The sequence below is a fragment of the Anabrus simplex genome, chromosome 1 (assembly GCF_040414725.1).
Source record: "Anabrus simplex isolate iqAnaSimp1 chromosome 1, ASM4041472v1, whole genome shotgun sequence".
NCBI lineage: Eukaryota > Metazoa > Arthropoda > Insecta > Orthoptera > Tettigoniidae > Anabrus > Anabrus simplex.
In genome coordinates, this window is record NC_090265.1 from 1564138280 (window position 1) to 1564166098 (window position 27819).

Below are 27819 nucleotides of genomic sequence, written 5' to 3' on the forward strand. Positions count from 1 at the left end.
AAAAGCATTAGATTCCTTCTACCAGAAATAGCTTATTTTTTGAAAAGGAATTTTCATATGAATTAAAGCTTTCAAATATTCTGATGTGGATTTGGTCCCATTTTCCTATTCTGAGGCCAGAATTCAAATCTCCCTCAGTCAGTACATTGAAACTACCAGCTACTAGCACTGCATGTCATATTTTCAAGAAATGTCATTCAAATTTTAACAATGAAGAATTTTTTTTTTTGCAAGAAGTGATGGACAATTTTATGTAAATAGTGTATATATTTTGTCTTTAGTGTATTCTCAAACAGTTCACAAAGGACATGGGTTCTTCCAGTTTTATATTAGACAGCAACAATGAGCACTGTAATCTGTTACAAGACGTTATGGCTGGCAAGTCATATTTTCAAGAAATGTCATTCGAATTTTAACATTGAAGATAAAAATTCTTTTGCAAGAAATGATGGACAATTTTATGTAAACAATGTGTATATTTTATATTTAGTGTATTTTCAAACAGTTCTTAAAGGACATGGGTTCTTCTGTTTTTAAATTATTAGACAGCAACAATGAGCATTGTAATCTGATATGAGACATTATGGCTGAAGAAGTCTCAAACGAGATGAAACATGTTCCAAAGTATTTGTAATATAGTTTTATATCAAACAGTTTTCACTTGTAAAGTGAAGTGTATTGATTCGGTGGACCACTAAACCTAACACCAGTTCTTAATTCTCATACTTGTTCACATTGTTCTTCCAAACATCATTCTTTATTGCATCACTTTGAATCAAAAAATCTCAGCCTGCTGAAAGCAAATGTGATATTAATGAGCCTACTACCAGTGCTCTAACCTATGTCTACTTTTTGGGGTACTTAAATTTTATTTTCTACTGCTGAGTGCAAGTTCAAGATTCTCAAGGACACTGGTGTAGTGCACATTTATCTATTGAATAATGCAGCTACTCATGACCTTATTAGTGAAGGCTTAAGTGAGAAATTAGTTCTTCAAAGGAAACCTATTTCTGTAGAAATTACTGGCATTAACAAAAGTAAAAATCTGCCCTCTGGTTTAGCGAGACATCGTCTCAGAGATACTTCCAATACAATCAGTTTTAATTTAAATTGGTACTATTGGCAATAATACTCCATGCACCTCCTTTGATGTTGATTCCAAGTCACATATATTGAGCAGATTCTTCTTTTTTTTAAAATTCTCCTGTGGAACTTCTTCTTAGTGCAGATGTATTTTGGAGAGTGTTACTCTCTCAAAAAAAATCCATTCTTGTTTATAAGTCCATAAAACCAAGTTAGGTTGGATTTTTACTGAACAAATCCCCAGATCATCAAAACAATTAAAATCCCAATGTCATCTGATTTCTACTGGTGTTCCCTTGGATTTGGAAAGATTCTGGAACATACAGGCTTGTACCCCGCAGCGTTCTCATTTTACATGCGAAGACAAGATTTGTGAACAGCTTTTCATAGAAAATACCACTAGAACAGAGGAAGGTCATATTGTAGTTCAATTTCCTCACATATTCAATCCCCCTCCATCACTTGATTCTAGGCCTAGAGCTTTAAAGGCACTTTTTTCAATAGAAAATAAATTCAAGAAGGATAATTACCTTAGAGAATAATAGAAAAGTATGAGGCCTTGAATCACATGGAAGTAATTAATTTTCAAGAAATCATCATCATCATCATCATCATTGTACAGTTCCAGTTTCCCGGGTACTGTTAATGAGCCTCATCCATTTCTTCCAGTCCATATATAACTTGTCATGGAGAACATCATCCACTGTCCATCCTCTGGTAACTAGATCAACCTTGATCATGTCCATCCATCGGGTTTTAGGTCTTCCTGCAGGTCTTTTTCCCTCTACCCGTCTTTCCAAACTTATTCTGGCTGTTCTTGTAGGCTCTATCCTCATCACATGCCCGTACCACCATAGCCTGGATGTGCCGATTCGGTCTAATAGGGATGTCTTTATTCCGGCTTCTTTCCTCACCTCTTCATTTCTTAACCTGTCTGTCTTGGTTTTCTGGATGATGGATCTAGGAAATTTCATTTCTAATGCTTGCAGTCTTAATGAATCTCTTTTTGTACGGGTGCACGCTTTAATACCATAGGTCAATACGGGTATGAAATAGCTGGTAAACATCATCAGTTTGGCCGTTTTTGGAATTATGTCATCCCATAAACGTGTTCTTACTTGTTGGCAGAATTCTGATCCCTTTTGCACTCTGTTTGTAATTTCCTTTCTGACCAAATTATCACTGGAGATTACACTTCCAAGGTAAGGAAAATTATCCACACACTCTAGCTGGTCGTCTCCTAGTTTTACACTTGCTGGACACCCTTCTCTGTTGGCTGCCATCACCATTGTTTTGGTCTTCTTGCTGATGTTGAGGTTATATTCCTGGAACTGGGATTTCCATACATTGAGTCTGTCTGTACTTCCTGTTTTGTTTCACCCAAAATCATAATATCATCAGCAAAGGCCACGGCATTCAGTTCACCTAACTTTTCCTTGACGTTCTTCATTATATTGTCCATAACAGTGATGAACAGCAGTGGGGACAGTGCACTTCCTTGCACAACTCCACTCTTAGTCTCAAACCATGATGATCGACCTTCCCCAATTTGTACACAGCTAGTACAGTTGTACAACATCTGAATTTTCCTTACCAGTCCTTTAGGCACATTTCTTTTCCTCACATACTCCCATATCTTACCTCTTATAACACTATCATAGGCCTTTTCTATAACCAGGAATTCAACGACCAGGTTCTTGCCTTTCTCCCAATACTTTTCTATCAGCATGCAGGTGCTAAAAATTAGATTCATTGTTGATCTGTTACTTCTGAATCCATATTGCTCCTTCTCTAACTGTGGTTCAATGATGCTTCTCAATCTCCTTTCTATGATCTTCTCTAGAATTTTTAGGCCATGAGACAGCAGGTTTATTCCTCTATAGTTGGTGGCTTTCTGTCTGCTGCCTTTCTTAAACAGCGACATTATAATGCCCTTGCTCCAATCTGCAGGTATTTTGTTGTCTGTCCATATGGCATTTAGTACTCTGTGCAGCCAACGTATACCCTGGATGCTTGCTATCTTTATCATGTCTGCATTCACTTCATCTGCACCTGAAGATTTTTCTTTAGGCATAGATTTTAAGGTTGTCTCAGTTTCTGTCCAGGTGATGGGAGGTTCTTCATTGTAGGCTTGGATTCCCAGTTCTGTATTTTGTTCCTGAACTGGTCTATTCAGTAGGTGGTCAAAATGGTTCTTCAGGACTTCTTTCATGTCACTTTCTGTCCTAACCAGATTTCCATTTTCATCTTCACGTGCCTTTATGGTATTCATTGGTTTCCTTTTACCTCTGATTACACTATAGAGTAGTTTCTTATTGCCTCTGCTGTCTTCCTCCAGTTTCTGAGTGAATATATTCCATGCCTTGGTCTTTTCTTCTGTAACTGTTCTTTTACCGCCCAGTTTCTTGTTTTGGTATAATTGTTCGAGGTTTCTGATCTTTGCCTCGTCTCTAGTAAGATCTGGTTTATTTTTCTCCCAATCCCTTTCTTTCTGCAAGAGATTTCTTTCCCTGACTGCTACTCTCATTCTTTCATTCCACCAAGGTGCTTCCTTCTCCCTTACTTTCATACTTGTCTTTCCACAAACTTCAGTTGCTTCCTTAAGTAATGTGCCCCTTAGTCTGGTCCATTCTGCCTTTCCATTTTTCCTTTCATCTCTCGGTAACAGGGTTTTTATCTGGTTCTGATACTCAGTTCTCTTATCTGTTTTCTGGAGTTCCCATACTTTGAATTTTGGGATTTTCCTGTTCTGTATTTTCGGCACATAGAAGTTTCTCAGGCCCGCTACTAATAGACAGTGGTCACTGTCAAGGCTCTCACTGGGTATTACTCTGACATCTGTTACCATTCTGCTCCTTTCTTCATCTGAGATGACATAATTACAGTCTTTTGTAGTCCATTCCAACTGTATCGTGTTATCTTACGGCTCTGTCTCTTCTTGAACCAACTCTTTTTCACCACCAACCCATTCCTCATACAGAGGTCAAGGAGATGTTCACCTTCTATATTTCTCCCACCATATCCATGAGGTTCCATTATGTTCTCATACCCTGTTCTATCTGTCCCAAAATGTGCTTTCAGATCTCCTATAATGATTACCGTCTCTTTACTAATAATTTTTTCCCAAATCATCAAGAAACTGATTCTTATCCTCTTGACAACATCCAGTTTGAGGTGCATACACCTGTACCAAAGTTAGTTTTTCTTTCCCTAAATGCACAGTCACCTTTATTATTCTCTCACTAACATACTGAATGTCAGCGACTCCTTCTAGATCTTTACTCATGATGAAACCAACACCATTCCTCATCTCTTTGTCATTTCCATGCCAATACAGTGTATACTGATTTTTAATTTCTTCATTCCTTTCCCTCTCTATTTGGTTTCACACAGTCCCAGTATCATTAATTTCCTCCTTTCCATGAGGTCCACTAGTTATTCACATTTTCCTGTGAGACTGAGTAGGTTGATGGTCCCAATCCGTGTTAGTCTCCTCCAGGATTTTCGCAAGACTCTGTCTATCATCAGGCCATCATCCCTGACATGAGTCTGCTAATGCTGGTGTCTCAATTTAGTTGATAAATGCATTCTGAGGCTCTTATGTGTTTTGAAAGCAACTACAAGTAAGCTCTTTTACTGGCTTGATAAGCCTGACGTAATTGAGGATTTTCTTTCCGGGTTTACTCCCTTAGCCTTTGAGGATCCCTCCTCATCCCACAAGGCAGTGGGTTCTATCTGTACTACCCCCAGCGGAATGGGTTGCCTCCTCCGCCAACTCCACCGTACCGAATCATATTCTCCGGTTTTGCTGCCATTGAGGTCTTCACTCGTTACCCTGAGCTGGGACCTTTTACCAGATGTTACATACCAGGTCAGCATGCTCTGGGACTCACATAGGCAGTGGTGCTACTCCCTGGGCAGGGCTGCCTCTAAGAAGGTCCCTACCTATTAGCTAAATTCTCAAGAAAGTTCCTCTCAAAATTCAGTTTATTTAAATCATCATCAGTGTAGAAAGATGAAGTTACCAAAGATAAAATTTGTGTTGTATTCAATGATGCTCTTGATTCCCAAGGTATATCTTTACTTCCTCTTCTCTTACAATTTTGCTTTACGTCGCACTGATACAGAGAGGTCTTGTGGCGACGATGGGATAGGAGAGGCCTAGGAGTGGGAAGGAAGCGGCCGTGGCCTTAATTAAGGTACAGCCTGGTGTGAAAATGGGAAACCATGGAAAATCATCTTCAGGGCTGCCGACAGTGGGGTTCGAACCCACTATCTCCCAGATGCAAGCTCACAGCTGTGCACTACTAACCGCACGGCCAACTCGCCTGGTGGTATATCTTAAAATGACACTCTTTTGACATGCCCTACTATTCATACTGGTCTCTTCTTGTCTTGTTAAACTTTCAGTTATTCCCTGTTACTGTCATGGCTGACATCCAACAGATGTATAGGCAAATTTTAATCGATCCTGTCCAATGTGTTTACATAGCATTCTGTGGCGTGATCATCCTACAAAACTATCATGGAGTTTCATATTAAACTTATGGATTAAAGCCATTAGCCTTTCTTGCCATCAGGATACTTTATCATTTGGCGCAACTTGATGGTCAACAATACCATCCAGAAGCCCAAAAGGCGTTGATGTCATCATTCTATGTTGATGATTTTTTGTAATAATTTTCAACAATAGATGAAGCAATAAGTGTGGTACTACACTTCGCCGAGTTGCTAAATGGTGGCAGTTTCACTTTGCATAAGTGATGTTCCTACTCCATTGATTTTTTAACCAACTTTCCAAACCAACCAAAAGTTGTTCACCCTGTGGAACTCTTTAAACATGAAACTTCTGTCAAGGCACTTGGTTTATATTGGTATATGTATAAGCCAAGATTAGGCATGGACTGTCCTTCTACAAAAAGGAAAATTCCTATCTGAGATTGCAAAAATCTTTGACCCTTTACAGTATCTAGCTCCTATTGTCATTAATGCAAAACTTCTTATGCAGGAACTTTGCTCCTTGAAAACAGACTGGGATGAGCCACAAAAGTTTGCTAATGAAAGGAAGGTTTGGCAAGCCAATTTAAAACAATAGTAGAATCAGTCCAAAAGAATACATTTTCAGTATGAAGTTCCAAATTCTGCATTAATTCGACAGACAGCTCTCTGGCCAAAAGAGCTGCACATACTTCCAACCGTGGCAAAAGGACAGTTTTTAAGGAAGCTACCTTGGATTTGGCACATAAGATTGGAATTACATACCGCAACATTAACACAATGAGTGAGGTAGGCACAACATCCAGATGTTTTCTCAGAAGTATCTGAAAACAGATGCAAATTATCACAACTTGAAGCTTGAAGTAAGGTCCTAGGGATAGAAATAGCTGAAAGACTCTCTCTATAAATTTTCCATTTTTTCAAGAAGGCAAAGAAAATCCTGCTGTTGTCATTTCGATAGGATGTTCCCCTAATTCCTTGATTCATATTTTTCTGTATTAGCATGATCCTTTTTGACTCGTACAAAACTCTTTTCAGCAGCTTCATGTTTTTTCTAGTGAGGTGTCCAATCCCCCTGAAGCTCGTAATACCACTGCTATTGCCCAAGCAGCCCACTGTTACATCAGTTTTCCATCTTTTTCAAACTTGTAAGGGTAATGGCTTATGTTTTGTGTTGCAAATATTTAGTCACTGACCAACTACTTATCCGAAGTGGTTGCTTGCCCAAGACAGAATCACATTTGGCAATTATTAAAATATCGTTCTTGACTCAACAAGAAGCTTTCTCAGATAAACTCAGTTCTTTGAATAAGAGTATTCCCTTGTCAAAAAGTAATACATTACTTGCTTTATCTACTTTTTAAAATTCTGATGGTCTCCTTAAGGTAGGAGGCAGACACTCTTCTTCTAATTGTTCTAAAGAAAAGAAACATTCTATCATCCTTCCTTCTAAGCATCATGTAACTGTACTGATTATTCGTCAATTTCATTACCAAAACCTTCATGCTGGTGTTCGTACGTTGCTTTATTCAATTCGTGAGCATTACTGGGTTATTAATGGAATCTATGAAGTTAATTCTGTAGTCCGTAAATGTACCTGTTGCATTTGCTCAAATTCCCAACCTGCATCCAAAATTACAGTAGACGTTCCTACCTTAGATCTGATGTTTAGCATCTTTTTTCTCTTATTAGTATTGATTTTGCAGGTCCATTTTCTTATTTAGTCAAGTCTTCATGTTCCAAACATAAAGTTTTAGGGAAGGCTTATTCTTTTTGTATGTATGGTTACTGGGGCCATCCACTTGGAGCTAGTTACCAATGCTTCTACCTCTTATTTTCTTGCAGCTTTTGCTAGATTTGCTTCTTATAGAGGCTTCCCTTCCGACGTCTTTTCAGACAATGCTAAAACTTCTGTTCGTGTTACTGAAAAGCTCAAGAAAGCCCTTACTTCTCCTAAAGCTAGCAAAGCCATTGAACTTAAAGGTTTAAAGTGGTACTTTATACCTCTTTATGCCCTTAATCATGGTGGTTGCTAGGAATCTTGTATTAAGGTAACCAAGAAACACTTAAAGAAAGTTGCTGCTTCTGTAATTTTTTCTTATGAAGAATTTAATTCTTTGTTAATCCAAATAGAAGGGATTGTGAATTCAAGGCCACTCGCTCCCTTGTCTCATGACATTCTTCCTTTATCCGCTGCCCATTTTTTGATAGGGAGATCTTCGACCTCCCCTCCGCCTTTGCTTAAACGTATTTCATCCCTTCCTATACTACGGAAAAAGGTCGAAGCATTGCGTAATCGGTCCTGGCATTGGTGGAAGCTGGAGAATTACAGACTATGAATCTCATGTTACATCCGTATTGATGGTTGAACTTCTTACAAAATTGTACAAAATTACGTTGATATCCTCCCAGTCAATACTATAATATTTTACATCCAATTAAGACAAAACTTTACACAGACAAAGACATGTTTCGACCCGGCAATGGGTCATCCTCAGTAAAACACATATAATGAATCAGTTGAGAGCTGGACTCCATAGTCAGAGAAAACGGGTGATACAAGCAGGCCACGTAACACTAAAAATCAGACGTTTCAACTTCATGTCTGAACATAACAACCAAGCCAACAGTTTACAAATACTAGTTGAACTATACCAAAGGACAACAAAAACATTGAAACAAAAAGACCTCCAGCTCAAGACTGTTTTAATGATCACCATCTCACATGGAAATTCTAAGTTCCCAAGGAGGGAATTAGATATTTTCCCACCAATAGAGCATGTCAAAAAGCAGATCACATGTAATTAGCCATATCCTGCCAGCCCATAAGAGATACTCAGATCATTATTTGACATAATATATAATTTTATTGATATAAATTTTAGTCATATATGGTAAAAGTGATGAACCGCAGGATAGCTGAGACCGGAAGTCCATGGAGACATCAAGTCGCTGGATATTACGCGATACTTCCTTGGGACCGTGAGAAAGGCTTAGCGTCACTAGGAGTTGGGACATCTCGGCATTTGTACATGATGTTGGCCAAGAGAAATATTCAGCCAATGAGAACGCGGGGATGTTGCAACTATGGAGTCTAATTCACGCAAAGTCATAATCCCAGGTTGACCAACATGGACAGTTGCCTGAAATCAATTCTGTTATTTGACAGATTTCCACAGGTCTACAAGTGAAACATAATCAGGAGTGCGATATAAAATAATAGGAAGAAATTTGATATTATTTAAACTGTGTTTTATTGGTATGTTATAATTAATAATTAATTAATTAATTATTAATTAATCAACATCTATATCATGTTATAATTAATATCGTGTCATTATGAGAGGCAAGCACTCTGATTGGTGATTGGTCTAGACATGTGGGAATCCCATAGCTACAACGGCGTTAGCCAAGCTTCCTTAGCACCTCAAGCTTTGGAGAGAGTCACTCTGATCGCGGAAGCCGATGTGATGTGAAGTTGTTCGGTGTGCTCCGAGAATTGTACATGAAAGTTGCCACGTGAATATATCAGTAACAGTGTATGGATTTTAAGACCGATAAACAGTGTTTTCAGTCGTGCAGTTGAATAAATTAACTGATGCAGAGTTAAATTGAGGATCATATTATAGCGCAGAGTTCACTACCGATAAATAGACGGTAATAATTAGCCGCAGTTGGGAAGGTGGAGAAGAGACGCTCAGCTGTCTCATATTTTTCGTGTCGGTTGCGTTTCGCGAGGAACTCTCGATCCGTACAGCAAGCCGCTCTCAATAACTGTGTATATAAACCCTAAAGTGTTAAATTTCAAGTGTATTTGTGTGTCAGTGTGTTGGTTGAGTTTATACTAAAAACGGGTTTGTTCGGCACGTGCAGAATTGAGCAGTGAAGAGATATTCATCCAAAGCCTTCTGTGTTGCAGTGTTCAGTAACTTTCAGCAAGAAGATGGCATCGCCCATGGAAGAAGGAAGATGGTTTATATGTGTTAAAGCAGTGATCAACATCTAACGCAGCAGGGATGTGAGCCGCTGCCATGTGTCCCGAGAGTCGTCCAAGATAAGGCGCATGTTTTAATTATGGAATGTTATAGGGGTTATGTTAAAATACTAGTGCAGTTTAGTGTAGGGATTTTCTTTAACGTAAAGTAAGCCCGACGGCATGTGTTTATTTCACCTTTGTATTGTTGTAGATACGGATAAGAGAGAAGTGCATGATCTCTATATTTTTATTTTTATTTATGATTAGTTAGATGGGATAATGAGGGAGTTGTTAGGATTATATTGACAAGTTCATCCAATTTCCAAGTTAAACACTTGCTACGTTGAGAGTAAATTCAATTTAATTTTGGTCATTTAGAGAGTAACAGTTAAATTGCATGACGTATGGTATTTCAGAAGCTGAACCGTAAGGAGCTGCATAACAATGTTGAAAGAATAGGATCTTCTAATTTAGGTTGGAAACTGTTTTGCCCAATGATTGGTACAGGAACTGAACCTGGTCTCATAATGTAAAAGGCTGATGAGAATTGTAAGAGATATGAGAGGTTATAATGCATGCGGAGTTATAAAGTGATTATGCAGGCCGATTGCATGCCTGATAAGTGAAAGAATGATGTGCAGTGAATATGTACCTGCTATTGTCTTCTGAGAGAATATTAATTATCAGAATTGACAAAATTGATTCCAGACCAATGAGTCTGGTGTGTGTAATAAATTGTCGAAGCATGCTAGGAAGGAGTACGACTGTACGTGAGTTTCCGTGTAGCCGAAGAAAGATGATATTGCCTCACAAGCTTATTTACTGACCGTGTTTACATAGACAGCGTGAATGAGATGGTATTTCCGTGATACAATCTTAGCGGACAGAAACCAAGCCCTAGTACAGTGTTGAGTTCCAACATTTCCTTTCAGATCACAGCATAGCAGGAAATATGTGACGGATGATCACGCTTTTGAGTGCGCAAAGGCAGCAGAAGAAGGCAATGTTGCCCATTGCTTTCCACATGTTTTATTAGGATAATTATATGTTTTTCTCTTACAGGATGATGTTTTGTGATATTTCATGTTGTTTGATTATGTTGTCTTGTTGTTTAATGGGGAACAGCCCGAGTGATGAGTAATATTGATGGTCAATCTAGTTCTCACTAGATCCTTTGTGGTGAACCGTGTTTCACATCGAGTCAGTGTAGTATGTAAGACTTCCTTTTCTTTATCCGATGTAAATAGGTGTGATACTTTGCTTATTTTTGTTCATTGTAAATATAGCGTAGGGAAATGTCACTAGTATTTTTCATAATTCATATCATGTTCCATTGCGTCTTAATTATCCTTTTTTCGTAATTTTCTTTTATATTAATTTTCTTTTAACATTTAATCTTGCGACGACTCAAAACAAATTATCAACCCGTATCAATGTGATACTTTAAAGTGTGTTACTCCATCCGAAATACATTACGCATTGAGTCGCAGTGTTGTGTTTAGATGGCACCGACATTTTGTACAAGGATGGAATAGTTTTAAAGATGATGTGCGTACTGGTCGGCCACAAACAGTTTGAACGGAATTCAAGATCCAAGAAGTTACAACGTTGGTGCGTGCTAACCGCTCCCAATTGGTAGACGATCTCGCAGCAGCAATAGGGGTCAGCCATGGTACTAGCCACAAAATTCTGATGGATAACCTAAACGTCTCATGTTACCCAGCACAGTGTGCCACGAATCCTGTCGCAAGACCATGTTATGATGATCGCATGATAATTTGTGGTGACATCATCACTAGTGCTGACGATGATCCGACGTTTCTCAACCGGATAATAACTGGAGACGAAACATGGTGTTTCCTTTATGATCCACAACTGAAACGATAATCCGCCACCTGGAAAACGCCATCATCACCACGACAGAAAAAACCATGATAAGACAGGTCAAAAGGCAGGGTGATGTTGGAACTGATTTTTGATTCAAATGGAATCGTACACATGGAATTCCTCCCAGATGGTGCAACAGTAAACAAAACCCACTACAAGGAGATCCTTGGCTGTTTACGCAATGCAATTCGCCGTAAGCGACCTGGACTTTGGTGTACAAAGAATTGGTTGTTGCTGCACGACAACGCCCCTGCACATCACTCTGTCCTTGTCCAATAGGAACTTGCAAGGCAACAGGTGACAGTTTTACCACACCCTCCATACTCACCTGATCTCCTGAAAGCAGATTTCAGTCATCCGAAGAGGTCATGATGGCCACAAGAAAAGCCATACGGGACCTTCCAGCCAAATGCTTTCAGCAGTGATTGCAGCAGCTATACCAATGTTGGCAAATGTGCATAACGGCCAACGGCGACTATTTTGAGGGTGGATGTGGTTCTGTTTAAGAGGTTAACAGCCAACGGCTACTATTTTGAGGGTGCATGTGGTTCTGTGTAGGTGTATGCCGTGTAATGTGGCATCGTGTGCAACATACAGAGTCGTGTGGGTGCCTATCCTCCAAGCGTCAAGTCTCAGAACTTAATGACTGTACTACGTATGTACCTGTTCAATATTATTTCTTACCTTTGATTTTCTTATCTTATCTTATCTTATTCTAAAATATCATTCTAACTTGGAATACTTATGGTCACATATTAAGAGGTTTTGTTTATTCATTTCATCTACCAAACCAAACCAAACCAAACCCCATGGCACTACAGCCCTTGAAGGGCCTTGGCCTACCAAGCGACCGCTGCTCAGCCCGAAGGCCTGCAGATTACGAGGTGTCGTGTGGTCAGCATGACGAATCCTCTCGGCCGTTATTCCTGGCTTTCTAGACCGGGGCCGCCATCTCACCGTCAGATAGCTCCTCAATTCTAATCACGTAGGCTGAGTGGACCTCGAACCAGCCCTCAGGTCCCGGTAAAAATCCCTGACCTGGCCGGGAATCGAACCCGGGGCCTCCGGGTAAGACGCAGGCACGCTACCCCTACACCACGGGGCCGGCACCATTTCATCTACAGGGTGATTAATTTGAAAGTTCAGAGCGGAGTGTCGAGGATTAGGCGCGCTGGGAAGCGGAGACAGCAAGCGCAGTGCCCGCCATGACAAGCAGTCATAGTTGGCCCAAAGAAGTGGCATGATTACGCCTACAGAAACTAAACTAAACTGAACTCACCAGCTACATAGATGCTCTGGACAAATAATTAAATGAATAAACAAATAAATAAATCAATTATGAAATATAACAGAACCTGCCAGTAATAAATAAATAAATAAATAAATAAATAAATAAATAAATAAATAAATAAATAAATAAATAAATAAATAAATAAATAAATAAATAAATAAATAAATATATAAATAAATAAATAAATAAATAAATAAATAAATAAATCAATCAATCAATCAATCAATCAATCAATCAATCAACTAGGAAATTAAACTGAACTCACCAGTATCTACAGACGATGCTGAAAGTGATCTTGTTCAGCTGCAATGCAAGCTTCACATCTTGTAATGAGATTTTGAAACACACTTCGTAGTTCATGGACACCGATAGAACGCATAATGTTCCTAATTTCAGTTTTTAATTCTTCTGCAGTTCGAGGATTATTCCTGTAAACTTTTCCTTTAAGATTTCCCCATAGATAAAAATCACATGTGCTTAAATCAGGCGAACGAGGGGGCCATAAACCTTTACTGATGATCTGATCACCATCGAACATTTCCCGTTACCGCCGCATAGAGCTACGCGCCGTATGGGCCGTTGCACTATCCTGCTGGAAATAGCCATATCTTTTCTCTTCTTCAGTCAGTTCAGCAAAAAATAGTTCCAGAATGTTGTAAATATAATGGTCAGAAGTAACTGTGTCCTGAAAAAATATCGGACTGATAATTCGTCGGGCACTGATAGCGCACCACACTCACCTTCACATTGTGCAGACGTCTCGGCTGTAAACTGTGCGGGTTGTCTGTATGCTAGATTCTATTGTTCTGTGCATTGACATATCCACTCAAATGAAACCAGGCTTTGTCGCTCATAAAAAGAAAGTTCGGATCCACAATACCGTTGTGGACACTATTCATTAGCCAATTGCAAAATCGTATTCAATCATATATCAATCAATACTGATCTGCCCAGGTGGCAGATTCCCTATCTGTTGCTTTCCTAGCCTTTTCCAAAATGATTTCAAAGAAATTGGAAATGTATTGAACATCTCCCTTGGTAAGTTATTCCAATCCCTAACTCCCCTTCCTATAAATGAATATTTGCCCCAGTTTGTCCTCTTGAATTCCAACTTGCATTGAAATCTGTAGGCAGTATGTTATGGACTGAATGAGTCCGATAAGATCGTAAATGTAATAATTTTGTTGCATTACGTACTGAAGACGGTGAAATACCACTTTCCTGAGCTACTCTCCAAAGCGACTTATGTGGACTGACCTGGAGTCTTGCCAGTATAATTATCTTCTAACCTCTCCCGTGTGAGAGCTGTTCTCCTTTGCTTCTTTTTCTTATTGCTTATGGAACTAGTACTACGCCACTTGTAAACGAGCTGATGCATGTAAAGTTTTGATGGTACTGTCGCACCGGGAAATTGTCTACGGAATTTTCGAAGGCACCTTTTAACCGGTTTCTTTTTCTTGTGCAAATAACACTCGACCAGAAATATTCTTTGCTCTATAGTGTATTTAACCATCATGATGATAACCTCACAACACACCTTAAAAGTCCAATAGTTTCTAGCGAACTGAGGGACAGAGTGCTAAACAGCTGCGCGCTGGCAGTGAACACTTCTTATCTCGTCAGTGTTGACAGAGGCCATATGGCGCTCGCTCGGGACTTCCCACGGCATGCAAACAGAAGTCTGAACACTTAAATTATTCTCCCTGTGTTTTGGAACTATTTGTCTAAGAGACTACTTTCCTGTTATATCTTTTCTCATTTTCTTATGTTTTAATTAATTTATCTGAGAAATAACTTGCTTCAGATAATGATTTTGTATGGGTTTTTGAACCTAAAGAATTGAAAATTGACTTCATCACATCTATTATTCTTTTCTTTCGGCCGTACGTTGTTTAACATTTCTGCATGCCAGATCTTGCCTTTTCTTCCATGTTTTGTTTTCTTGGACCTCAGCTCTTTGTTTTAAAAGGGGACACTGCCCTATATGTCTTAACGTGTTTATTATTACGGGTTTTTTGTTTTTTGGGAATTTTATGAATGTGAATGATGATGCGATCATGATTAACTTCGAACGTGCTTATTGTAGTTTAACTGATGACTTATAACACTTCTAATTAATTTAATGTTTCTATTTAATTGAGTTTCCTTCACCTATTTGTTAACCTAAATTTGGACTTTTTCATCAAATTTTATTACACGATGCCTATTGGATCTGGTTTTAATTTACAATTTCTTTGGGTTTGGGACTAGAAAATCTTTTGATTTCATATTAGCAATCATTTTATTCTAGGTTAATTTTACCTAAAGAGAAGATTTTTCTTCAAGATTTGATTTCAATTTTTGTTTAATGTATTTATATTCCCTCAGATTGTACTCTACATATAATTAATTAATTTAATTAAAACGGACATTTCTCCTTAAATTGGTCTTCTTATTTTAGGGCATCTCTATTTTTCTTTAAGTAGCTCTGATCCACTTGACTTTATTTGTGACTAAGTTGCCTTATTTATTTTGAACCACAAATGGCACTTGTCCAAGGTAAGTTTGCTTCCTCATTCTTTTGTGATTTCATTGATTTGTGATTTGTGTATCTGTATCCCATGTCTTGCCAGAACTATGATTTGTTTAACTACTAAAAGTACATCATAGTTCCAAAGAATGAACTCCACATCTGTAGGAAAACTCTAAGTTAAAGAAGTGGTAGTATAGTATTATCGAAATAAAATGTTATTGCTTTTATCTAAGATTTTGAAAATAAGCCCAGAACTAGACCACCTTTTCAGAACTTTCTTGTCGTGTGGAAAAATACAAGAAACATACACTTCAGATAATTGTAATCAGACTGAACCTCAAATCTACAAATGGTGCATATCCTCCTTTGTCATTATATTATTCTCTGAATTACAGGGGTTGATAGGTTATTAAAGCTGACAATTACATCATCTGGTTCATGCCAGATTGGGGCTAATACGGTTCCTCCACTTTTCTCAGTCATTCCACTACTCCTCCTTCAATACTGTGGTCCAGTTTAGTTTGTATTTTCTAAGGCTTTTCTTCACTAAAACCATCCATCTTGTTCTTTTCTTCCTTGACCTCTCTTTCCCTCCAGGTATAGTTCCAAAATCTGTTTTGTCATCTCTCCATTGTTTGGTGTGTCCAAACCATCTTATCTTACCTGTTCCTCTCTCTCTATTATCATTCAACTTCGCCACTTTTAATTACTTTCAATATGTGTTAATTTTTAATTCCGTCTGTCTTTGTTTTCTGAAGTAAGCTCCTCGAAAACTACCTTTCAATTGCCTACATACAGCATCACGTTTTTCTATATGCCAAGTTTCTGAGCCATATGTTGTTACAGAGATGAAATACGTCTTTGTCCATTATTTCCTTAGCCTTTATTGGTAGGCCTATATCTTTATTCTTTCACTATGGTAGACAGCACTTTCCAATTGTATTCTTCAGCTTATTTGCAGTCTGATTGGGACATTCCTGCTATAAAAATCTAGTAGACTGTACAGCCAATGACTCATTGCTGAGTATCCAGCAGCAGCAAATTAACTTGACTCTCAAAGGGGACCAGTGACTTTGGAGGGATGACCCCCTTTGGGTGATGGTCCCATGGGTAGAGGAAATACCACCACAACATATCATGCAGCATCTAATCTCCAACTGCAAAAGGTGTCTGTTCTCCATGTCAAGAGTGGCTTAGCTTAAATCTATTACATGTGGTAAATTTAATTTGGGTTCCGTATTGACTTAATATAGTTAAAAACTTCTTGGCAAGAATTTACATATGGAATATTGTCCACCTATTCAATACAAAAATATACCCACTTAAATTAAATGACCTGTACAGTCATAATGATTCATATATAATGACCTGGTTAACTGTGCATACAATATTTACCATTCATTCAAAGGACCATCCACAGAGTAAATGACACCTCACCTGAACATGGCTTTGCATAACAGAAAGAACTCCTTCCAATTTCTCGATCCACGTTGCTTGAGACAACAGGTCTTCATGATTCTCTAGTACTTGTCTTTGGAGTTCTTTGTCAAGAAGAGAGATCCCTGAAACATAGTTCAAATAAAATGTCACTCTGATTAAAAGTGTGTTACTGACAAAGAGAAGCTACTTGTTATATGGAGTAAAACCATGAATTTGTTTTATTAGTGTGCAGGATGATTAAACAAGTGATGGGCACCAGCAGAATTAATTGCAGAAGAATGCAACTCCACTCAAAGAGGAGTGATGGGAGCAAAGAGCAGAGAATCTGGACAAAAAAATTTAAAATTCAAAATCAGGCTGGTGGGTTTTTAAGGCGTGATTACGACTTGCTGGTTTTCTCATGATTTAGGCAGGTGAATTGCGAAGCACACTTACACACATCTAGCTGTCAGCGCCATCATCATCCTAACCATCCTACCCACATCATTTGTTCATTTATGTGCCTAACAGAAACTATGTTGCGTGCAATAGTATTCCTGATGAACAGTCCTACCCATACTCTGCCCTTCCCCTTTTAACACCCATCAAGTACACTTTTGGCACATACTCTCACTGCTGCATCGTGGGACTTGAGACTCTACTTTCCTTCGCCTACCTTACTTGTTTCATCATCCCGTGCTGCTGCATTCTATGAGCTGCTTGCTGCTATGTGTCGCTTCTTATCAGCTGTCCGTCTACTCGCTCAGCTGGCTCTTTGCTTGCTGGGCATGGTGTTGCCCTCCTCCTCCCTCCACTCACGTCATGTATTACGTCTGCCTTCTCGCATGTTCTGTGCTCGCTTCTCTCTGCCTATATAAGCTCACGTTGATCTTCTTTGTGGCGAGTTGGGGATATGAGGTGATTCTAGTGTGGAGGGCTTCATTTGTCCTTGTACAACTGGTTTGTACTTCTGCTGTTCTACGAACTGGTTTTCTACGACGAGCTGGGTGAGCTAAGGACATGCAGACTAACTTTTAAATATTTCAGCTATTGGTCTTGCCCTTCCGACTTGGCATACAAAACTCCAATTTCACTCAATATTCTTTGAAACATGGACTTACTATTTTTGAATTATTTCAAGTCCTGAAAGTTCTATAACATTTTCAAAGTTGCGGAAGTATCTTCAGCTATGGACACATGATTTGAAATTTGATAACGGGTGTCTCGTAGATTATTGGAATCCTGTGTCTATTTTGCGGGAACTGTATGGAACTATGAGTGCGCGGAGTTGGCCATCCTTTCTCCTTCACCTTCCACCTTTTTTTTCCCTAATTTTTTTATCCTTAAAGAAAGTAGTGAAGGACCAAAAGCTTGAAATTGATAATGTTTGTTACAGATCTGTCATTAATTAGTTATGATGTTTACATCGATTTTGTGCGATTAAGTAGATTCTAATTATGATTGTGGCTCATAAATCCTCAATTCCTTTTAACTTCTGTCGTTTTACCTTTTCTCGTCAACATTGGTGCTGATCTAGTCGTCGTTTCAAAAAAAATTATTATGTACATGAATATTTATTTTACTTTGGCCCCTTCTTTTAATCGGACGATGTGCACTGTTACTCTATTTTTTGAATTCTGAGGATCCAAATTTGACGTTCCTCGATATCTTTGTACAATTATGAGATATTATTCACCCCGTATGTGTACTCTAGGCATTATTATTATCAGTGTTTGTCCCTCAAAATTATGTACCTTCCTTTGGGATTCTGATCTTTAATCTATTCGTGCACTTTTCTGGTGTGACACAAAGCACGTTATTTCCTATCGTGAAAAAAAATTAATAATAATAATAATAATAATAATAATGATAATAATAATAATAATAATAATAATAATAATAATAATAATAATAATAATAATAATAATAATAATAAAAAGTTTTGTGGAAAATCCAGTCAGGATCACTATTGTGCTTAAACATTAGTTGGAAATCCCACTGAATGAGGTTGTTGCTCTTGTATCTTGTACAACATTTCTGCTTCTTTGAGTATTTAAAAAATAAAAACTGTAACATTTTTACCTTTATCTTGTTGTTATAACAAAATTCTGGATATCAGTTTTGAAAATACATATGTTCTACCCTTTGGTTATTTCCATAAGGAAACAGGATATTTTATTTTCCCTGTTCATCCCAATGTCCATGTACCTACCATGACTTTGCCTTCTGGGTTTGCCCCACAGTACGGCCTGCTGCACGTGATTGACTCTGCTGTCTTGTTATATAGAGGAGGATTGGCCACCTTATTCAGAAAGTGACTGGCATATTAATCACTATTATCACTCGTTACTAGCAAACCCACCTGACAGTTTATAATCCCCTACCTCTTCCTCGTTATCTCCCCTTACAGGAATATCACTTACTCCTAGCACATCCATATGCATCCTCTTTGCTGACTCATCCAGTTCTACTTTCTTTCTTCCATAAGCCCCATTAATATTGATAGCCCCCCATCCAATTCCATTTTTTTCACTAAGCTGTTTCCAAGGAGTCCCTCATCTGTCAAATAGGAGTGGGACTCTGTTACTCCCATAGGTCTGAGGCTTGCTTAAAATGTTCTGAGCTTGGTAAATTCGTGAAGCGCGATGTTACCCTTTGTAAAGTGCTACCCTACATACACATAGTCCAAGTGAGGATCTCTTCTCTAACGGGTTGGGGAGCACAGTGGGTGGTATAGTTTTAGCCACCTGAGCACAAGGAGGGCCATGACTCAGAATATGTCCGAGATACCCACTCGCATTCCGTAGCAACTGGTATCCCGACTCTCAGGACTACTTACTAGGCCACTCAGCCGTTGCCCATGGTTCACGAACTAGGACGTGACTACAGTAACTCACACCATAAGCCATCATCATCATAGAAAAAAAAAATAGCATGCACAATCTGTACGTTGTATACTCCTTCTGCCATCATTATATGCCACAGCTTGACTGTTATTCACTGCAATATTCAGGAAATGTTATAATTTTATAAGAACTCTACGAACTGTCCTATATTAAACTACTTATTGTTGGAAAAATTGTGTAGAAGTCAGTATAGGCGTACTTGATCTTACTTGTGTAGTCAGAAGTGAATTTAACTTCTAAAAAATTGTGTGATAGTTTGTTCCCTTGCATGTGAAAATGCAAATGTATAAATATAATTAAAACCAATATTGATGAGGGAATGGTACGAGGAATATCCTAAGAACATAAAAATTGGAACCAACAAAGATCCAGTAAATTGATGGGGAATTGCAGACGACTTAGTGTTACTAGCTAATAACATTCAAGAGACCAGAAATCAAATAAGTCTACAAAATAATATAGTACAAGAAACAGAACTCCAATATAATTCAAAAAGATTGAGATAATGGTATCAGATCTATTAGTAATAAACCACATAACAGTAAATAACAGGAAATAAAAAAAATAATCAATCATTTTAAATACCTAGGAGAAATTATAACATACAATCTGGATGAGAAACCTGCATGGGAATAAAGAACTAATAAAATGATAAAAGCTCAAAAATCAACATGGTCTACATACAATAAAAAATATCTATCAATTAGAATAACTTACAACATTACAAAACAGTGGTTCAACCAGAGGTAACATACAGAAGCGAAACTCAAGCGAAAGTAACTCAAAGAAACATGTAGGGCCTTTAAGTGCAGAAATAAAAAATATAAAAATGATGGACAATGGTGGATAGTGCCAAATAAAGTGGTGTACAGAGAACTGGAGCCCATATGGAAAGTCACCAGAAATCAGATTGTGTTTGAGTCATCAGTCCATAGACTGGTTTGATGCAGCTCTCCAAGCCACCCTATCCTGTGCTAACCTTTTCATTTCTACGTAACTATTGCATCCTACATCTGCTCCGATCTGTTTGTCATATTCATACCTTGGACTACCCCTATCGTTCTTACCACCTACACTTCCTTCTAAAACCAACTGCACAAGTCCTGGGTGTCTTAAGATGTGTCCTATCATTCTATCTCTTCTTCTCGTCAAATTTAGCCAAATCGATCTCCTCTCACCAATTCGATTCAGTATCTCTTCATTCGTGATTCGATCTACCCATCTCACCTTCAGCATTCTTCTGTAACACCACATTTCAAAAGCTTCTATTCTCTTTCTTTCTGAGCTAGTTATCGTCCATGTTTCACTTCCATACAATGCCACGCTCCACACAAAAGTCTTCAAAAACATCTTTCTAATTCCGATGTCAATGTTTGAAGTGAGCAAATTTCTTTTCTTAAGAAAGCTCTTCCTTGCTTGTGCTAGTCTGCATTTTATGTCCTCCTTACTTCTGCCATCGTTAGTTATTTTACTACCCAAGTAACAATATTCATCTACTTCCTTTAAGACTTCGTTTCCTAATCTAATATTTCCTACATCACCTGCCTTCATTCGACTGCACCCCCTTACTTTTGTTTTGGACTTATTTATTTTCATCTTGTAGTCCTTACCCAAGACTTCATCCATACCATTCAGCAACTTCTCAAGATCTTCTGCAGTCTCAGATAAAATAACAATATCATCGGCAAATCTCAAGGTTTTGATTTCCTCCCCTTGGACTGTGATTCCCTTTCCAAATTTCTCTTTGATTTCCTTTACTGCCTGTTCTATGTAAACATTGAAAAGGAGAGGGGACAAACTGCAGCCTTGCCTCACTCCTTTCTGGATTGCTGCTTCTTTTTGAAAGCCCTCGATTCTTATCACTGCAGACTGATTTTTATACAGGTTGTAGATAATTCTTCGTTCTCGGTATGTGATCCCTATCATCTTCAGAATCATAAATAGCTTGTTCCAATCAACATTATCGAATGCCTTTTCTAGATCTACAAATGCCATGTACATGGGCTTGTCCTTCTTGATTCGATCCTCTAAGATCAGACGTAAAGTCAGGATTGCTTCACGTGTTCCTACATTTCTCCTGAAGCCAAATTGATCTTCTCCCAACTCAGCTTCAACTTGTTTTTCCATTCTTCTGTAAATAATACGTGTTAAAATTTTGCAGGCATGAGATACTAAACTAATGGTGCGGTAGTTTTCACACCTGTCAGCACCGGCTTTCTTGGGAATAGGTATAACAACATTCTGCCGAAAATCGGATGGGACTTCTCCTGTCTCATACATTCTGCACACTAAATGAAATAACCTTACCATGCTGGTTTCTCCTAAGGCAGTCAGTAATGCAGAGGGAATATCATCAATTCCAGGTGCCTTGTTCCTATTGAGGTCACTCACAGCTCTGTCAAACTCTGACCTCAAAATTGGGTCTCCCATTTCATCAGCATCAACAGCCTCTTCATGTTCCAGAACCAAATTATCTACATCCTTACCTTGATACAACTGTTGGATATGCTCCTGCCATCTTTCTGCTTTGTCTTCTTTCCCTAGAAGTGGCTTTCCATCTGAGCTCTTAATATTCATGCACCTAGATTTCCTTTCTCCAAAGGTCTCCTTGATTTTCCTGTATGCAGCATCTACCTTTCCCCGGACCATACAGCCTTCGACATCCTTGCACTTCTCTTTCAGCTATTCTTCCTTAGCTATCTTGCACTTTCTATCCACTTGATTCTTTAATCACCTGTATTCTTTTCTGCCTTCTTCATTTCTAGCATTCTTGTATTTTCGTCGTTCATCAATCAGGTCTAGTATCTCCTGAGTTATCCACTGATTCTTAGTTGATCTTTTCTTCCTTCCTAACATTTCTTCAGCAGCCCTACTGACTTCATTTTTCATGACTCTCCACACTTCCTCTATTGTGTTTCCTTCAGCCTTTTCATTTAGTCCTTGTGCAACATGTTCCTTGAAACAATCCCTCACACTCTTTTCTTTCAACTTGTCTAGATCCCATCTTTTTGCATTCTTTCCTTTCTTCAATTTCTTCAACTTCAGATGGCATTTCATGACCAACAAGTTGTGGTCGAGTCCACATCTGCTCCTGGGAAAGTTTTGCAATCCAACACCTGGTTTCTGAATCTCTGCCTAATCATAATGAAGTCTATTTGATACCTTCCAGTGTCTCCAGGTCTCGTCCACATATACAGCCGTTGTTTGTGGTGTTTGAACCAAGTATTGGCAAGGACTAAATTATGATCAATGCCGAATTCAACCAGCCGACTACCTCTTTCGTTCCTTTGTCCCAATCCAAATTCTCCTACTGTACTACCTTCTCTTTCTTGGCCTACCACTGCGTTCCAGTCTCCCATCACAATTAGATTCTCGTCACCATTTACATATTGTATTAAATCTTCTATCTCCTCATATATTCTTTCAATTTCTTCATCATCCGCTGAACTAGTAGGCATATAGGCCTGCACTATTGTGGTGGGCATTGGTTTGGTGTCTATCTTGACGACAATAATTCTTTCACTATGCTGGTCGTAGTAGGTTATCCGCTGCCCTATTTTCTTATTCATTACTAAACCAACTCCTGCATTTCCCCTGTTTGATTTCGTGTTGATAATTCGGTAGTCACCTGACCAAAAATCCTGTTCTTCCTGCCAACGTACTTCACTTATACCAACTACATCTAACTTTAGCCTATCCATCTCCCTTTTCAGATTTTCTAACCTACCACAACGATTCAAACTTCTAACATTCCACGCTCTGACTCGCAGAATGTCAGTATCCATCTTCCTGATGATTGCCCCCTCTCGTGTAGTCCCCACCCGGAGATCCGAATGGGGGACTAGTTTACCTCCAGAATATTTTACCCGGGAGGAAGCCACCATCAGTACATCATTCATACAGAGAGAGCTGCATGTCCTCGGGAGGTAGTTACGGCTGTAGTTTCCCGTTGCTTTCGGCCGTGTAGCAGTATCAACACAGATAAGCCATGTTGAGTATTATTACAAGGCCGTATCAGTCAATCATCTAGACTGCCGCCCTTGCCACTACCGAAAGGTTGCTACCCCCCTTTCGATGAACCATTCGTTAGTCTGGTCTCTCAACAGATACCCATCCGATATGGTTGCACCTGCGGCTCGGCTATCTGCATCATTGGGACACGCAAGCCTCCCCACCGCGGCAAGGTCACATGGTTCGCAGAGGAGGGAAATCAGATTACCAAGAAAAATTATAGGGAAACTCAGGAATCTGAAGCAAGAAGTAGGATGGATTAAGGAAAGTAGAGAGGATATGGAAGAACTAGAAATAACTCTGGATGATTTGTAAAACAAAACAGAAAATTTAAAGAAACTGAAAAACATAAGATTTAAACAAAAAGAAAAAATCACAATAAAAAGGGTACTTTCTGCCTGCAGTATTTGCTGGGTGGATTGAGTAGCTCAGTAGTTGCTGTTGCCGATCCCAAGTCCGGGAAAAAAAGGAGGGTTGGCTTAAAGCCGTAAAATTACAGCCAGAAAATAAACATCTTGAGGCAAAAAAGGGCATGCCGGTTCCACATGTTAGTGGTGGTACCCCAACAGCGTCTGTTCCACATGTTAGTGGCAGCTGAATAAATAACCTCTGTGGCTAACAACTGTAGTTGTAAATCGGAGCTTGCTCCACTTAAGGTTGATAACTCTTGATAGTCAGATATGGAAAAGTTTTTGAGTAAAAGAATTCCACAATCCATTCCCTTAAGGATGGAGTAGACTATATCAGATTTGGTGAGTAGTCACCTAAAAGGCAAGAATGAATATGAATGCTCCAAAATACATACATATAACCAAATATACAAACATAGAATCAAACATAAGCATATTAACTACATTGCGATGCACAATATAAACTCCTTACTGAAAACTGGAAAGCTCAAGAACTTCACAGACAAATTAGATAGGCCAAATATTCTTGTGGTAGGGCTCCAGGGTAAAGGATCATGAAACATTCCCCCAATTTGGTACAGAATTTATAGTAAATTTGAAAATCATAGATTCTGTCATTGATTTTAAAGCCATCTCACCAAGAACTGCAATTCTAACTTTACAAACCACAAACAAACTTTACACCATTATAAATGCTCAAGCCCCTACCAATGAAAAAAATTTCCTAACAAAAACTCTGCAAGAAGTCAATAATTTCTGGGATCTCCTTGATCAGACAATGAATTAAATAAATATGAATAACATCAAGATCCTTATAGGGGACTTACACACTCGATGGGTAAGGAAAAGTAGTATCGAGATGTAGTAGGAAAGTGGGCTCCCTCATAAATATACTAATAGAAATGGCCAAAGACTCAAAGAAATTTGCAGAATCCATGGACTAATCTCCAAATCTACATATTTTAAAAGAAAACCACACAAACTTAAAACTTGGAAACATCCAGATTGGACAAAAAGAGACCACGTATATATGGACAAATTCCTTCACATGGAATCCACAATGTCAAAGTTCTAAGGGGAACGGACACTGGTTCAGATCATTACTTAATTAAAATCAAGATTAAATTTACTCCATTAAGAAGGAAAAGACAAAATAGAGTCGGAGAGAAAAGGACATACGACCCTCATCAGTTAATCCAGAATGCCCGGTATCAGCAAAGAATAGGAACTACAAGACTAACAGACAATTCATATGACCTAATACCAAATCTTAAACAGAATGCAGAAGATCTAGCGCCATTAAATCCAAGGAAAAGACATGCCTGGTGGACCTCTGATTGTGATAGAATACATGAAGAAAGACATTAGCTTGGTTGAAATTTCAAGACCACAAAACATAAGAATGTCAGAAAAGAATTCACCCAAACTATTAAAAGAATTAAGATAAAATATCAAAAAGATTTAATAAACTCTATTGAGGAAAAGTATTACAAAACCAATTTAGAGATTATTACAAAGCCTTTGGTAAACAATTGCAAAAATACAACCCCCCACATTATTGTTGCAAAATAAAGATGAAAAAAATAGCGCATAACAATAAGGAAAATGCAGAAATCATGGCGGAAGAATTTAACAAGCTCTTGAACAGTGATGAACCTGAAAAGCTCTTAGTAATTGATACACTTACCCCGATAAAAACTAAACCTGAAAATATGAACCCACCTATAGCAAAAGAAGTTGAAACAGAGTTTAAAGAAATGAAGGACTACAAAGCATGTGGAGAAGACCAGGTTTTTGCAGAAATGTGGAAATATGCCAGCAATGCAACTCAGACAACCCGCCATATGATATTACAGAAGATTTAGATATCAGAAAAATTCCCAGAACAATGGACAACAGCTATAATTAATCCAATTCATAAGAAAGGTGAAAGAAGTAATCCAGACAACTATAGCGGTATTTCCATCCTTGACTGCACGTATAAGATTTTCTCTAAGATACTATATAATCGGATTAAAGAACAACTTGATCAAGAGTTAGGTGAATACCAGGGAGGCTTCAGACCTTGGAGAAGGTGCTCTGAACAAATAACAACTTTGAAGCTAGTCATGGCATATTACAGAAAACGAAACAAGCCCCTTTCAATAACGTTTCTAGATTTCAAGAAAGCTTACGACTCCATCCACAGACCATCATTATTAAAAATTTAAGACATTTTAGACTTCACCCAAAGCTAATCATATTGATTGAACTTACTCTAACTAATACAATTTCTAAAATTAAGTTCAGAGGAGAACTTTCTGAACCATTCTTGGTGACAACTGGTTTAAGACAGGGTGACGGATTGTCACCTCTTCTTTTTAACTGTGCACTAGAGTACGTTATGAGGGAATGGTACAAGAACAACTCGCAAAATATTAAAAAAATTGGAACCCAGAAGGACAACATACATTTGAACTGTCTGGGATATGCTGATGATCTAGCTCTTCTGGCCAATGATATTCAGGAAACAAAATGACAAATAAAATCTTTACAGGAAATAGATCAAAATATTGGTCTGAAAATTTCATTTGAAAAAACTTCCGCTTGAAAAATAAATTAAGCTGGGAGACCAAGAAATAAAATTTGTAGAAAAATTTAAATATTTAGGTGAAATAATCACATATAATGTAGCCTCCGTGGCTCAGGTGGCAGCGCGCTGGCCTCTCACCGCTGGGTTCCATGGTTCAAATCCCGGTCACTCCATGTGAGATTTGTGCTGGACAATGTGGAGGCGGGACAGGTTTCTCTCCGGGTACTCTGGTTTTCCCTGTCATATTTCATTCCAGCAACACTCTCCAATATAATTTTGTTCTTTTTTCAAGTTGCTTTACGTTGCACCGACACAGATAGGTCTTACGAAGATGATGGGACAGGACAGGGCTAGGAATGGGAAGGAAGCGTCCATGGCCTTAATTAAGGTACAGCCCCAGCATTTGCTTGATGTGAAAATGGGAAACCACAGAAAATCATCTTCAGGGCTGCCGACAGTGGGGTTCGAACCCACTATCTTCCGAATACTGGATACTGGCCACACTTAAGAGACTTCAGCTATCGATCAGATGTAAGGCTTTTCAGGCGTTTGCTCTATTAACCAGCGTTTTGTCATAGGTCCGACACTACACTCATCAGAGTGGGACGTGTCAGACCCTACTCACTGACGCTGGGGTGTATGCAGGTGAACTTATCAGAAGCCCTATATAAGAGGCACAGTCTGTCATTGCCCCAGAGGAGTGCGACAGGCTTTGGGAGCCGGCACAAGTCCTAACCTCGCCGCTAGATGGGGGCTTCATTCATTCCATTCATGACCCAGTCAATGACTGGAAAACAGGCTGTGGATTTTCAATCACATATAATCTGAATGAAAAACCGGCATGGCAAAATAGAATAGATAAACTGGTTACAGCACAGAACTGATGAAGACCTCAGTACCAAGGAGTTCATCGACTGGGGGCTAAAAGCGCTCAGGAGTTCTCTTTTGATACTCAGACACCACTTATACTCGCCAGATTGAGACATAATTTACTTATTTTATTTTTGAATGAATTGTTTGTGTATTCTTTGTCTTTGGCAGCCTCCAAGTGGAGGAAGATTTGAAAAAAAAAAGTGTCTCTCAATAGCAACCAAATTGAAATACTACAAAACAGTCACCCAGCCACAAATTACATATGCAAGTGAAACATTATTCAAAACAACATATACAGTTGCAATAGATAGAGTACTCAAGTTAGAAAGGAGAATAGTAAGAACCTGTTTCAATAAAAATGATCAAGGAAATGAAGTCTGGA

General features: G+C 38.6%; 1 protein-coding gene across 1 annotated transcript in view; it reads right to left on the minus strand.

Moving 5' to 3' along the window:
* fws (four way stop) overlaps window positions 1-27819 on the minus strand; it is a 171850-nt gene that overhangs the window by 131133 nt on the left and 12898 nt on the right. The window contains exon 3 of the mRNA XM_067138127.2: window positions 16684-16808. Within this exon, the coding sequence (XP_066994228.1) occupies window positions 16684-16808 (125 nt within the window). The remainder of the gene's footprint in view (window positions 1-16683; window positions 16809-27819) is intronic.